The 14,354-nt window shown below is 64.0% G+C and overlaps 1 protein-coding gene across 1 annotated transcript; it reads right to left on the bottom strand.

The window, feature by feature from the left end:
* Nucleotides 1-2,154: 2,154 nt before the first annotated feature.
* Nucleotides 2,155-13,982, bottom strand: GPR20 (G protein-coupled receptor 20). The gene is made up of 2 exons (XM_032315921.1): nt 13,882-13,982; nt 2,155-3,686 (listed from the first exon to the last, which is right to left on the bottom strand). Exon 2 carries the CDS (start codon nt 3,657-3,659, stop codon nt 2,586-2,588), a length of 1,074 nt encoding a protein of 357 aa, XP_032171812.1. The 5' UTR covers nt 3,660-3,686; nt 13,882-13,982; the 3' UTR covers nt 2,155-2,585.
* Nucleotides 13,983-14,354: the final 372 nt, after the last annotated feature.

The following is a 14,354-nucleotide window of genomic DNA, read 5'->3' on the forward strand; positions in this document are numbered from 1 at the left end:
GGGTCTGAGACTCCATGGGGCGCATGTCTGGGGCAGGTGATGCCTGCGCATGCTCACTGAGTGGAGGGCAGGGAGGGAAGGAACAGATTTAATTCAGGATGAGCACTTCTTGTAAGGAGATCGTTTACATCAGATATAAATACACACACCATGTCGCGTCACTTGGGCTTTCCGAAAACCAGGGAAGGGAGGCCGGGGAGAGGGGTCCAGAGACCTCACACCCTGGCCCCTGTGGGAACAAGGACAGTCCGGGTTGGCCTCTGGAGGCCCCTGGGGGCTCCGTCCCTACAAGGAGGTCAGAGTAGGAGGGAGCCAGACGTCAGGAGGTGGGATCAAGCCTTCGAGAGAGCTGTTGGGGGGGGGGGGTTCCTTAGCCCGTTCTCCGCCAGCTGCAGGCCAAGGAGGGAGAGAGGGCAGGGGAGATGGGGAAACTGAGGCCCACCTAGAGAGAGCTCTGTGGGGGGGCTGTCAGACTGAGTTCTCGGAAGAGCGAGGTCAGCCCCCGTTTCCCGTCTCAGCTGCAGAAGACAGGTGGCTACCTGTCCAACTTGAGTGGTGGAAGGTTCCCACAGGGCCCTGGGGGCCCCTGAGAAACCCAGCTTGGATGATGGGATTTCAGGCCTGAGGACAAGGGGAGGGGGCTCGGACACCTCCCTGGATGCCGGATCCCAGGGCTGCCCATGGCTCTTCCGTCTGTACGCGGTGGGGACTAACGAGACAACAGCTGTGAAGCAAAGGGAAGAGACCCGGGTCCCGGTCACCATTTCCCAGATCCGCGCTGGCTCACCTGCCTTACGGACCTGTCCCAGAGGAAGGGATTGTCCCAGGAGAACCGCGACTCCTCCACCTCCAAACACGGCCCTGCCCTCTGGCTCAGCCACTCCCTCTTGAGTGTGAATGAGAATGAGCACCGGGGAGAGAGAGCCCACAGGTGGTGCGCTGCTGGGGCAAAGCCCCGACACTGACCCTCCCCCTCCACCCCTCCACCGCATGCCTGCCCTGGTGTGAAGTGCGGCTGGGGACAGACAGAGCTCCGTGGGGGCTTCCTTGCCTGAAACCCCACCAGTAAGTGCTGGTCCTTGGCTTGGCGTCCCTCTTGCCACGGGCTCACGGGTCCCTGCTCTGCCCCATGCGGCTCTGGGTCCCTGGGGAGCCATAGCCCTGCTCTGAGCAAGGTCGGGGAGAGGCTCCCACACTATGCCTGGAACCTGTCCTGCAGGGGCGGGCAAAGACAGAGCTGACCTTGGAGGACCTGGTGCTCTCTCCGACCCTGGCTGGGACTTTCCCTCTTTGAGACTCAGTTTTCTCATCTGTAGCATGGGGCTATAAATGGCCTTCCTGCCTCCCAGGCCTCCCTCCAGGGCCCTGAACTTGGAGGATGGAGGCCTCTGGCGGGAGCCACTGAGCACATAGGACTCTCCTTTGCAAGGCTGGGCAGATCCGAGGCTGGATTCCATCTCAGCCTGCTTCAGTGGCTGTGGCCGAGTGCCAGCATGGGGCCTGGCTCAGGCCCAGGGCTCCTCTCCCCCAGGAGGCCCCTACCCTGCAGCAGTCTACAAAGGGCTCAGAGAGCTTGGCTGCTCCATAGAAGGTTTGTGGAGGCAATCCTGGAGTGCAGCTTAGAGGAGGCGCCGGAGACCCAAGCCAGAAAAAACGCTACCTCCCCAGGACAGTGGTCCTTGCCCCTGAAGGAGAGCAAAGGCTCTGGATGTGGGCTGCTGGGAGCCTCGGGCTGGGAGGCCTCCGAGCTGCTCTAGGTCTTTGCTCTTGGTTTTCTCATCCATAGGATGGGGCCACAAGCCCTGCCGCCCTCCTGAGGCAGCAGGCAGTGTCTTCTGAGGTCATTCCTAGAGTGGGGGTTTTGGGCGGACTGGAGTTGCCTCCAAGGGCTGGCGCAGGGGTGTGGCAGGACATGGGATGGGGTTTTGACTCTGATGTGGCCGTGGCCCAGCCGTGGCCCCTGTACGTGCTGCCTCCCCCCTCCCACCCCAGATGGGCAGGACACAGCCCCTCTTCTGTGGGCTGTGGGGGGGCAGGCCTCAGCCCAGATGTCACAGCCCTTCCAGCAAAGCTCCCCAGGGCCGTCATGCTGTGTTGCCGTGCGGTTCACGGAGGCCCTGGGCGGTGGACTTCCAGAGACTTGGACGCCTCCCGTCTGTGGGGGGCAGATATGCGCAGGAGGGGATGAGAGCAGTGGGAGCAGAACCGCTTTGGGATTCCTAGTGCCTGTTTCTGAGGAGTCCCTTGTAGGGTGAGGACGGGCCAGGAGAGAAGCAGCTCTGGGGTGCTCCTCTGCGTTTTCACCCGACATGGTCTGTGCCCCCGGGATGATAAGCCGTCGGCGTCTGGACTACCACATCCCCTGCGGAACCCGAGGCAGACATTGCTAACCGACTTCGGAGCTGTGTGGCCTCAGATCCCTTCCGCAGGCAGCGAGCGGGGCAGCCATCACCAATCAATCAGGGGCAATGCAGTCGGCCCTCCCACCCACACCCCCAGGCAGAGCCGAGGTCTCCGTTGGCCTGGACTGGTCCAGTCTGCCCCACCTGGTCCTGACCTCTGGGCCCCCGGCAGGGTCCCGCCGACTAAGCGTCAGGCCCGTTGGTCAGGTCCTGGGTGAAGATGCTGGGGCCGGCGCTGAGGATGTGATGGTGGCCCGAGCCGCGGGAGCTCTTGCGCACGCTGACCATGTTGCCGCTGTTGGGCTCGTACCCGGCTCCGTGGCGGCGGCAGAGGCCTCGGACGGTGGCCTGGAAGCCGCTGGTGACGAAGCAGTAGACGACGGGGTCCAGGCAGCTGTTGAGGCTGCTGAGGGTCACGGCCACGTGGTAGGCCACTAGGCTGGCGCGGGGCGGCCCGTCCGGCCACAGCGCCACGGCCACCTGGCGGGCGTGGAAAGGCGTGAAGCAGACGAGGAAGATGACGAGCACCGTGAGCAGGAGCTGCATGGCCCGCACGCGGCGCTGGCGGCCCTGGCGCAGGAGGCCCGGCCGCGACAGGGCGCACACGATGCGGCCGGTGAACACGCTGATGACCAGCAGCGGCAGCAGGAACTCCAGCACGGTCAGCGCCAGCACGCGGCAGCAAGGCCGCCCGCCGGCCGTCACGCCCAGCACCGACAAGGTCACGGCGCCGGCGGCCAGCCACACGCAGGCGCACACGGCCCTGGCGCAGGCCAGCTGGCGGCAGCGGCGGGAGCCATCGGGCTGCACGATGGCCAGGTAGCGGTCCACGCAGATGCAGGTGAGGAAGAGGATGGAGCAGTGCATGTTGAGGAAGTAGCCGACGATGTGCGGGAAGGCGCATCGCAGGCAGCCGCGCGTGCCGTAGAAGACGGCGAAGCGCGTGGGCAGGGACAGGCCCACCAGCAGGTCGGTCACCACCAGGTTGATGGTGTAGATGACCGACGGCGTCTTGGCCTGGGTACGGCAGCAGAAGACGTACAGCGCCAGCCCGTTGAGCACCAGCCCCGCCAGGAAGATGAGGCCGTGCACCGCCATCAGCGCCAGCCACAGGCCCGGGAAGGCGGCGTGCAGCTCCTCGTCCAGCCGGGCGAACACGTGGAACAGAGGCTTCTCCGGCACGCTGCCGTTGGCCTCCACCACCGTGGCGTTGGGGGCCGCCGGGGCCCAGGAGCCCACGGGAGACGCGGAGGGCATGGTGGCGGCCGGCACACACTGGGGGGCCTGCAAGGAAGGAGGCCGGTTAGCCCTGGGTGGTGGGAGCCGTGACTGGAGCCTGGTGCTGCTGGGCTTTGCCTGCTCGCCGAGGTCCCCAGCGTTCCCGTCTGGCCCTGAGACGCCTGCCCTCTCCATCCCATGGGGCCCTGCACTTGCCGGGGAGGAGCTCTGGCCGAATGTTGATAGTCTGAGCCCCTCCTTGATGCCGCGGGAAGGAAAAACCCTTGCTGTACAGGACTGTCCCAGGACCAACAGGGAAGACAAAGGCTGTGGCGCAGGTAAGCTGTGAATCCAAGAGTGGGAGGCTTGAACCCGGGCTCCAGGCCTGGTTCCTCCCTTCCTCACTGTGCAGCCTTAGGCCAGTCACTTAACCTCTCTGTGTTTCCCCTCCTGACCCATATGGCGGGGGCTGTGGAGCTGCTAGCATTAACTGAGCACATAGTTGGTGCTGGATAAACCACAGGGTTAGTTGCTGCCCGATAAACCACGGTTCTGCTCCAAAGAGCCCGGCCCGTGATGCCCACGACGGCCCTGCCTGGCTGCCCCCACACCGGCGGGCCAGACCCTGTCCTCCTGCCTGCCCATCTGTTCTTGGCTCTTCTAAGGCCGGGGGTGGGTCAATGCCCGCGGGCTAGGGTCCTCATAAGAAACCTTGCCCAAGGGCCATCATCTCCCCCTGCCCCCACCCGACCTCCTGGGGCTCCCCGCGCTGGGAGGTGGGCACCCCTGTTGCCTGGGAGGTTCAAGGATCCTGTAGGGTGCAGGCTGGGGCCTGGTCCCAGCAGCCGCTGTGGGGCGGGTGTGAGTTAAATAAACGCTGCGCTCCGGCCGGGTAAGGGGCCGCCCACTCTGTTTATGTTCCTGCACCGCTGTGTTTAACGTACTGAGATTTATCTCTGTTTATGCGTGAAGGGTTAACAGGCCCCCACCCCCATCCCTGCCGCGCTGATGCTCCAAATAAGGGCATTTCTGGCTTTTTCTGGAGAAAGGAGAGGGCTTTGGGGACAAGCTGGGGGGAAGGGTGGGTACGTGGGACATCCCAGCCGCACAGTGCGCCCTCCCCCACCTGCAAGGAGAAAGGAAGACACTGTGCACCCCTTGGCCCCCACCATGGCCCATGGACGTGGGGCGTCTGCTGCAAGCACGTGGGACACTGCCCACTCCCCACGGCTGCCTCTCTGGCCTTAGGCCACGGGCTCACTCTGGCAGCTTCTACTCTGTGGACTGGGGGAACTGAGTTCTGTCTGCTGGGGGCTGGGCTCCAAATGTCCAGCCTGGTGGAGGGAGGCACGGCAGCGGCGTCCTTGCTGGCTAAGGGTCACGCTCCAGTCTGGCCTGGAGGCAGGCCCGGGCAGGGCAGTAGGCTGCCTCTCTCCTTGCGCCCAGAGAGGTCTGCACGTGCCTGAGGTCACCTAGCTTTGCCTCTGCCTCTGGGACCGTGGCCCTGGGCATCTGCTGACCCCTAAGGCTGCTGGGAGGAGTCAGAGGCTGCCTAGGCCCATGGCCATAGCCACCACATGCAGGTCTAGGTCTCAGCTTTCTAGTCCTTTCCGGCTGGGCTGCCCTCTGTCTGGTACCCCAGCTCCAAAGACGCAGGGTCGATTCGTTTGTCGAATGCTACGTCAGGCCGGCGGGGAGCACAGGGACATCTAGGGCAGGGAGAGACGTCCTGGGGCCATGGGCAAGAGCGAGGGGAGGCTGTGAGGCTGGGGCACGGGGCTGGGAACCTGGATTCCCAGGCGGTGGGGGACCCCTGAATGGCCCCAAGGAGGAGAGGGCTGCCTCCCTGCCTGTGTCCCTACTGTGAAAACAACTGAGCCGTGCGCGGCGTGGAGGATGGCAGGGATCTGGCTCTGGGGGCGGGGCCAACAGTCGTTTGGGATCCCCTTCCGCGCGCTTGTTGGTCTTCCAGCGTGTCTGCACTAGGTTCGCGTCCGTGTCACAGGGAGAGACAAATAATAAACATTACAGAACACTTCCTCTGGGAGATAGTCCCAGGATGACGCCCTTCCAGGAAACTCCCCAGGGCTGGCCTCACATGCGGGCCGGCTGCAGGCTCGAGGTGCTGGAGGGTCCAGGCCAGGGATGGGGGCCCGGGGGCCTCTGCAGCTGGGGGACGGGCAGGGCGCTCAGGACGCCCCCGAGGCCAGACAGGTGAGAGAGACTGCGATGTCTGCGGGGCACACCGCGCTTCCCGGCTCCAAGACTCTGAACCCTGATCCCAAGCAAGGCTGAGCCCTGACTTCAGCCACACCGGATCCCAGGAACCTCAATCCTGCCGTGCACTGAGCCCTGACTCAGACCTCACTCTGAGCGCTGACCCCGGTCACAGCCGGGGCCCTCATCCCTGACTCTCGGCAGGTCTCATCTCCCCCCTGCTCCTCTGTGAGTCTGGCTGTCTCCGTTCCTGTAACAACCCACGCCCTGCACACCACACTCCGCGGCTCACTTCTCACAGTGGCTAAGTGCGGGCCTTCTCACTTGATGACCCCTTTCCAGGGCATCTGTTCATTTTGCTTTGAACAATGAGGAACTCAGTGGTGGGCCTCCAGGCCCAGGGCTTGGCCTGTGGAGCCTTCTTGGGCTGTGGCCTGCTGATGGCCTCCTGAACCTGCCCACATAGCACCCGGCCCGCCCCTCTCTGGCCCGGGGAGGAGCTGGGTTGGGAGCTTCTGGGCGGAGGCGCCCCCTCTCTCCTCCTTCCCCACGGCCTCAGGAAGGACTTCTGTCCTCCGGGCCTCAGTTTCCCCCTTGGTCTTCACTGCCTCTGCTCATGCCGCTCCTTGACCGTCCACTGGGACGGCTTCCCCTGGGAACCTCTGAAACTGCTCGGGTCAAGGCCGTGACCCTCAGCAGGGTGTTCTTCCCAGCGACCCAATCCCAGCTCCCAGTGCTCCTGTCCCCTGGCTGCGCGGCTCCCCGAGGACCCTCCTGCCAGCTCCGCTCTCCCACTGTGCACGCTCAGGCCCCCACCCTCCTGCCGGCCAGGGCTAGGCCTATGCACGATGCTTCCATCTAAGATGGGACTCAGGGCCGGGTGGGGTGTCACCGCCAGTGATGGCTGGAGTGCTGGGGTCGTGGGAGCATTGGTCCAGGGGCATTGGCCAACAGAGGTTGGTCCCCACGCACCAGCAGCCGCTCTGGGCTGTTGAGGAACCTCTCTGAGCCTCGGTCTCCCTGCCTGCCTCCCTCTCACATAAGGGCAGAGCCTGCCTCTCCCCCATTTCTAGCGGATTCATGGTGTGGGTGTGGCGAGGAGCGGGGTGCTGGGTCCCTGTCCTGGCCTCTGGGCGTCCTGCACTCACACTCCAAGAAGCCGAAGCTCTGGGAGGGACAGGCCAGGACTGGGACCTGGGGCTGCCTCAGGTGAGCCCAGGGCTGGACCCTTGGTCCTGAGGGGGCACGGGGACACCCGGGCAAGCGGCACCCTCCGCCCGTAGGCGCCCGGCACCCACTCCCCATGTGCCTCGCTCTCTGCTTGGCCTCTAAATATAGCCTGGAATGAGGGGAAAGGAGAGAAGGTTCTGCTCCTCTGTGGGGACAGTCTGGCCCCAGGCCCGCCCGCCCAGGCTGAGGGGGAGGCACAGACCTGGCCTTCAGACTGGCCCCGGGTGGAGAGTGAGCAGAGGAGGCCCAGGACCCTGGTTTCAGGCCGGCTCTGCCACGCCCTCACCCTGGGCACCTCGGCCTGATGGGGGAGGTGGGGCTCTGTCCTGAGAGCGTCTGAGGGGGTGGCCCAGCCCTGTCCCCTCCCCTTCCTGGCAGGGTGTCCTGGGCCTGGCTGAGGTGGATTGGACCTCATAGCTGGGGCCAGCTGGCGGGAGCCCTGTGGGCAGAGGCCATGCCCTCATAGTGCCTGGCGTGGGGCCGGGCCCAGGGCCTAGAAACGGTTGGACTTAGGACCTGTGCACTGCCTGCTTCCCCAGCCCGCTTGGCCTGCCCACATTCAGGGACTTTTCCAGGCAGAACAGAGATGCAGGCTGCTCTCGGGGGGCTCAGGGTCAACTGGGAAGACACAGGGCAGTGGGGGTGGGGGGTGCTGGAGCATAGCTCATCCCAAACCACTTAGAACACCCTGGAACAGCCCTCAGTGTCCTCGCCTGTAAGGTGGGCAAAGTTAGAAGTCACCTCTGGCTGCCCCGAGGCATGCTGGAAGGTGGCACAGGATGCGCCCTGAAGGGATTTGGCAGGTAGGAGCGGGGAGATGGGGCCCAGTACACACACAGGTGAGGGTTAGGGAAAGGGGGCCCCTTGGGAGAAGGGTGCTGGGAGGTGGCAGGGGCGCTCTGCGCAGCCCTCGGCCCCCAGGAGTGAGTCCTGGTCCTGGGTGCGAGTGAGCTACTAGTGTGCCGCTGTCCTGGAGGGGCAGCTGGGGGGCCGGGGCACTTATCCCCAGCCCCTGGAGGGCCTCACTCTGCCTGCCTCCTGACTTCCTTCCTGCCTGTCTCAGAGACAGTGAGGGGTCTCAGAAGGAGGGGCAGGGGTCCATCCATCCTGCCCAGGCCCTCCCAGGCCTCTTGCTGGACTCAGTCTTGCCGTCTATCTGTGGGCACCTCCAGCTCTGAAACGCTGCAAGGCTTGGACATGTCTGCGCCTTCTGGAACGTCTTTACCACCTGGCAGCACCGCCAGGCAGGGCGGAGGAGTGATGGTCGTATCCCGGGGGTGGGGGTGGGGCTTGGGCTGAGACCCAGGCCCAGGGTTTCCTGGGGTCAGAGGCGGCTACTGCACAGCCTGGACAGGCTGGCTCAGCCTCTCTTGACCATTTGCGGGAAAAAAAAAATCCTTCAGTGGCTTGGTCCTGTTCCATTCCCTGGCCTTGTTCTTGGGCTCCGGCAGGCCTGAGCCCCAGACTACCCCTAGTGATGAGTGAGTTGCCCCAGGCTATAGTGATTGGTCAGCCATGGCCAGCCCTGGGGACTTCAAAGGACAACTCTCTCCTCCCTGGGGCTGTGAGGTCAAGCTGCTGCTGGCTTTTGGGGAAGCAGGACCAAGTACAGAGACCAAGTCCTGAGGACGTGGCTCAAGCGCCTGGATCCAGCCCTGCCTGAAGCTGGTATCCTGGGACTTGTCAGTTAAATGAAGCAATTACCTCCCTCTTTGGCTTACGTTAATTTGAGCTGAGTTTCCGTTCCTTGTGACTAAAATGACCCTATATACACTCTTATTCACATGCTGTCTCCCTTCCCTTTGGATGCCTTCTCCTTCAGAGAGCCCTCCCTGGTAGATTTGTGGCCTCTTTTGGGTTCTCATAACACTGTGGCTCTGTCATTGCCTGGCCACTTGTCTGGTGTCCCCACTAGTCTGTGAATTTCAACAAAAGAGAGGAGCATAAATCACATTCAGTGCATGTCGAGTGAATGAGTGAGCGAATTCATGAAAGCTTAGCTTGCTCTCCTCTGAGGTTGGGGAGATCACCCCAGGTTAGGCTGCTGCCTTGTGAAGCTGCTCCAAAAATAAAGGAAGTCGTTCTATTTTACAGCCCAAATTGGCTCCCCTGAGCCCAGCCCATAGACCCCAGAGTCTCTACTTGGCATGTCTTTGGCGTGGCCTGCTCTCTCTTGCCCCCTGCCCTTGGGGGGCCCTTGTGGTGGGGAGCAAGTGGAAAGGGACATGAGGACTCCTCCAATTATTGGGAGGGGGGCTAATCCATATTTTAAAAAGAGGGCACAGGACACAGAGACAGGGAGCTTCAGCAGCTAAACTGGGGTCACCCCGCTGGGCCTTGGGGCTTGTCCTTGGCTGGGCTGATTCTGACCTGCTTTCACATACAGAGAGCACTTGCTGGGCGTTTGGGTTTCGCTCACCTCCACCCAGCAGACTGGGAAGCCAGGTGTCCACCTGCCAGGTGAGAACCTGAGGTCTTGGCGGGGAGGGGCGGCAAGCCCCATACTTAGCAGGGACAGAGTCCAATTTAGACCCAGGGCCTGATGCCCACACCCAGCAGCCCCCCATTCATCCATGGTTCTCCTATAGATCTGAGACCTGTGGGGTGTCTTGGGTGGAGAAGATAGATCCCCAGCTGAATGCTGGCAGGGTGATTGGGAGGCAAAGGAAGGTGGGATCAGGGAAGGCTTCCTGGAAGAGGCAGTGGACTCCGCAGGTGTGGAAGCCTGCTTGAACAGCCTAGGAGGCTGAGGCCAGGAGCCACCCTCACAGGGCCTTGAACACGGTGCAAAGTGCCTGGCCCGGGTCCAACCTGCTGGGAGGCAGGCTCCTGGCCAGAGGTGACCTCCCAGGCTTCCCTCCCAGTCTCTTGCTCCGCTTACGGCCTCAGCTGGCCTTGGAGGAGGGCTTGGACCCAGAGTGCCTGGTGCAGGTGTGCCCGGGGGGCGGGCACGGTGAGGGCGGTGTTTCCTCCCGGCCCCTCCAGGTGGGGACACGCAGAGCCCTGCACATCACAGGCCTTCCAGAGCTTTGCGGAGACCTTCCAGGGAGGCATGTGGGTAAAGGGTGATGCCCCTGGTAGGGGCTGTCCCTGTGAGGGACCCGAGGCCCTGCCTAGGCTTGGGGGGACCTCTCTGCAGACTCACTGCACCTCAGCTGTCTGCTGACACTCCACGAGCCCTCCCGCCCCGAGCTCCGGCCCAAGCTCTTCCTCCACCAGACTCTTCCTTGTTCCCTCCCTCCCCAACATTTTGCTCACCCTTCTTGAGGACTTTCTGGCCTCCCTTCCCCAGGAAACACTCCCAGCGGGAGCCTCGGAGGGTGGGCCTGGTGGGGGAGGGGCTGGGGGCAGGACTCCAGCCTGTGCCTCCTGCTGCCACCAGGACACAGGAAGGGTTGACAGCCCCTCTAGGAAGCCTACTCTGTTACCCTGTGGGGTCCAGCCGGTCCCTTGTCATCCCCACCCTGCTCCTGGTCCCAGAGCAGGGAATGAGCATCTTTGCACAGGTCATTTGACTCTGTCCTTTCCAACAAGGGATGGGAGGTTGCTGCTGCCAGCTTGCTGGGTGTTCCCTACAACGTCAGGAGCTGGTACCTGCCCACGGGCCCTGAGAGGGGGCCCCCTCTTTGGCACGGGTGGGCACATCCTAACATCGTGGCTTTTCTCAAAACCGCACCCCCTCCCTGCACGTGCCCTCGCAGCTGTCCAGCTGCCCGGTGGATGCCAATCCTGCAGCCTGTCTGCCTTTGTCCTGCTACGTAGGGTCCCCAGCAGATGGGGAGGCTGGCGTCCGCCCTGGGCCAACAGGCAGCAGCATGGAGTCTGGTCTGTGCCAGAGGCCAAGAGGGGCCGCCCGATCTGTCCCCGACAAGGAGCACAGAGCATCTGCTGTGGGCCGGGCACCTGTAGGACCCTTGAAATCCACAGGGTGCTTTGCAGATGAGGAAGAAGGAGCCCAGAGAGGAGAGCCACATGCCTGGGCCACACAGTTGGTGGAACTGGGAGTCAAACCCGGGTCTAGCGCACTTGGCCTGGGCTGTGGGGGGACAAGGGAGGGTGGGCTGGCATCTCGGGACCTGGGGTTTGTGCACAAGGGCATGGCCAGAGCGGAGCGAACCCGTGCGTGTCCCCAGGCTGCTGGTGGGTGACCGCCCCTGCTTTCCACGGCCCAGATAGCCATTATTGGGGAACCATCTTCCTGTTTATTTTCACGATTATTCTTGGTTTCACGGCATCCACTTTAGAGCGTCGCCTGCTGTTTTTGGCTGGTCTGAGCCTCTCTGCTCATTCCATCCAGGGACTGCTGGGTCCCTACCGAGGTCCCCAAGAGGGTTCCTGGGTCACCTAGCAGGTCCTAGGTGGTGCCAGCCAGAATCTGGGTTCCTATCCCCGTCCGGCTCTCTTCCCCCGGCTCAGGCACAGGGGGTGCGGGAGGGTGTGGGCTGAGTGCGGTGCAGAGGGGCCCCTGAGCTGCATGGGCTTGACCCTGCCCACAGCCCGCCCTCCGCACCCTCAGCCTGGAGGACGTGCAGGTTTCTCCGGGAGGGTGGCTGCGGGCATGGCTGGCCCACAGGCGGCTGTGCAGGGGCTTACAACAGCGGAACCCGCCCCCGGCTTCTCTCGGGGCAAGCTGTCTGCAGATCCATCCCCGGCCCTGTCACCTGCTGAAGGCCCTGTGCACCCTAGTCCCCGGCCCACACAGTCTTCCCTCAGCCCCTGGGCACCCCTCCACGAGGGAGAGCTGTGATCCCACAATCCAGGGGTTGTCTTCGAGACGACCCCTCCCTGATCCCCGCTGATTCCTTCCAAGATGCCCCTGTTCTGTGCATCTGGCCCCGTTTTGCCCGTGAGGACACTGAGGTACAGGGCAGTTAAGTGGTGTGTCCGGGTCACTCAGCGGGGGCTGGAGGACCCAAGACTTGAGCTCTGCCCCATGGCACCCCTGCCAGTCCCGTGCCCTGGAGAGCTGACTGTGCCCATGGTGCAGACCTGGAACCGGAAGCCAGCAGCTTGGCCTGGGACGCATAGCCCGGAGTCGGGGTCAGAGGCGTGGTTAGGACCCGGTGCTTCTGAGGCATGAGACCTGACCCTGAACCCCCAGTGGTGCAGGTACAGGGGGCACAGAGGTTCCCGGGCAGGTCTGGCCCCGCCCCCTCCCCCCAGCTCACAGCTGCGGCAAGGCTGGGGGAGTCCCCAGAGCAGGAGGGGCCTCCCCGGGGCCTCTGGAGGAACAGGTGTTTGAGACAGGAGGAGGGTGGCCAAGGCCCCGACGTGGGGGCTTCTGTGCTCAGGACCCTTGAGAAGCCTGCGGGCAGGCCTGGCTGAGGGACAGCTGTGGCTTCACTTGCTGTGGGGGCCACTCCCCTGGGCGGGGCAGGGTCTGCGGAGGGAGCTCTTCAGACCCCAGTGCACCTCCTCCGGGAAGCCCTCCCAGATTGCCCAGCTCTCGGCACTACCTTCTCTTCACTGGCTTTGTTTTCTGCTGCTCACCCGCCCCCGGCAGCTGGGTAGTTATTCGTTTCCCTACTGGACCGGCAGTCCGTGAGCACCGCAGCTAAACCACCAGATGAGTGATTTTTAGTGTCCACTCTGGCCCCTCTGGGCCTTAGTTTTGTCATCTGTGAAGTGGGCGCGTTGAGACCCACAGCCGGCCGTCGGGCCCCCCGGGAAGAAAGGAGACCAGAGTGCGGGTGCTCGGGGAACTCCAGTCCCCCCCCCACAGACCAGGGCTCTAGAAGCAGCAGCAGCCCCTCCCCCCCACCCCTACTTTTGCCAAGGCGCAGAGAGGGGCAGTGACTTGCCCATGGCCACACCGTGGGGAAGCTACCCGAGGGGAAGAGGTGGCATCCGGGGCGGCCCTCTGTCTGGGAGTGACCAATCCTGGCAGGAGAGTACGGGGTCCTGCACGCAGGTCCGGGCCCCGGCCGCGGGGCTGTGAGCCGCCACCACCATCCTACCGTGCCTCCATCCCCAGTCTTGCCCGAGGTTGCACAGCTGCTCCTTGTCTGTCCCGCCAGGCACCCTGGCCACCGGCCAGTTCCCAACCCGCCCGCCCCCCTCGGGACCCTGTTCCTACTGCCCTTCTCCCAGGGTGCTCACCGCCAGCCGGAGCCGGGCGGGGGCAGTGCCAGCTCTGAGGTTCATGCTGGGGCCTGGGAGGGCCCGTTGCCCTGGCCTCAGTTTCCCCATGGCTGAAAGAGTGGGCAAAGAGCCAGGGCTGGAGCATAGAGCCTCAGCTGTGGGGTGGCACGGCCAGGAGCCTATCCACACGAGTCCCTCAACCCCTGGCCCTGCCCCAGCCTGGGGGACAGTGGTGGCCAAGGTCCCAAAGGCGGTCAAGGTGGTCAAGCACCCAATCCCTTCCTTATCCTGGCGTCTGGGGCCACCCTACTGCCTCGATGGGTGGGAAAACAGAGACAGAGCTTTGGGCGCCCCGCAGATGGCCAGGGAGAGTGCTAATGAATGAATGAAAACCAGGGAAGGGGGTGGGAGCAGCACAGGTGGGGCTCTGGGGTCAGGAAGGATGCTCCTACAAGCCCCCGCACGCCCTCCCTTCCCCTCTCTGCCTAGCCGGGCCAGCTGCGACCACCCGCCCCCTTGCCCTCAGGGTCTCAGTTTTCCCATCTGTACAATGGCTCCCTGCAGGGTGGGACCTCAAAGCCCTTTCAGGCTCTGATCTCTCCCCTCCCTCGGTCTGGGAGCGCTTTCTTGGTCCCTCAGCCCCTGTGCTGCGCGCCTGGCTGGGGAGTGAGGATACTCCCGGCACTGTCCAGCTCTGGGAGGCGGGGGACAGCCCTTGGGGGACTCACCGTACCTTCGCCTAGTCCGGTGGCTTGAGACAGAGCCGGCACAGCCTAAGCCTGGAAGACCTCCCGGGGCAGCTCTGTGGGCCACTCAGTCCGGCAGCCCGACCCGCCTTCCTGGGGCCTGACGTCAGGCCCGCGCTGGGGCTCCTTTTGGGCAAAGGCGGAGGGGTGGGGGCGGGGTGGGGGCGGGCTCCTTCCCGGGCTGGCCAGCCCCCTGGAGGAGCCTGATTCCTGGGCCCCGGGGGAGGGAGCCTAGAGGCAGCTGAGTCTGCGGCTCATTCCTGGCCAGACAGAGGAGGAAACTGAGGCACAGAGGGGCGGGGCCAAAGCTGCATCACCTAGATCGGGGGTGGGGGTGGGGGGCGGTGAAGAGAGGGGAGGGAGGGTGGCCCGGGCCCTGGCTTTCTACCCACCGTGCCATGTCTGGGGGAGGCTGCAGGGCCCCTGAGAGCGCGGCTGTGGGAGGCGGGAACAGCACTCG

Source organism: Mustela erminea, chromosome 16 (genome assembly GCF_009829155.1).
Source record: "Mustela erminea isolate mMusErm1 chromosome 16, mMusErm1.Pri, whole genome shotgun sequence".
NCBI lineage: Eukaryota > Metazoa > Chordata > Mammalia > Carnivora > Mustelidae > Mustela > Mustela erminea.

Coding starts and splice junctions, on each gene's coding strand:
- GPR20 (XM_032315921.1), bottom strand. CDS start 3,659: ATGCCCTCCGCGTCTCCCGTGGGCTCCTGGGCCCCGGCGGCCCCCAAC.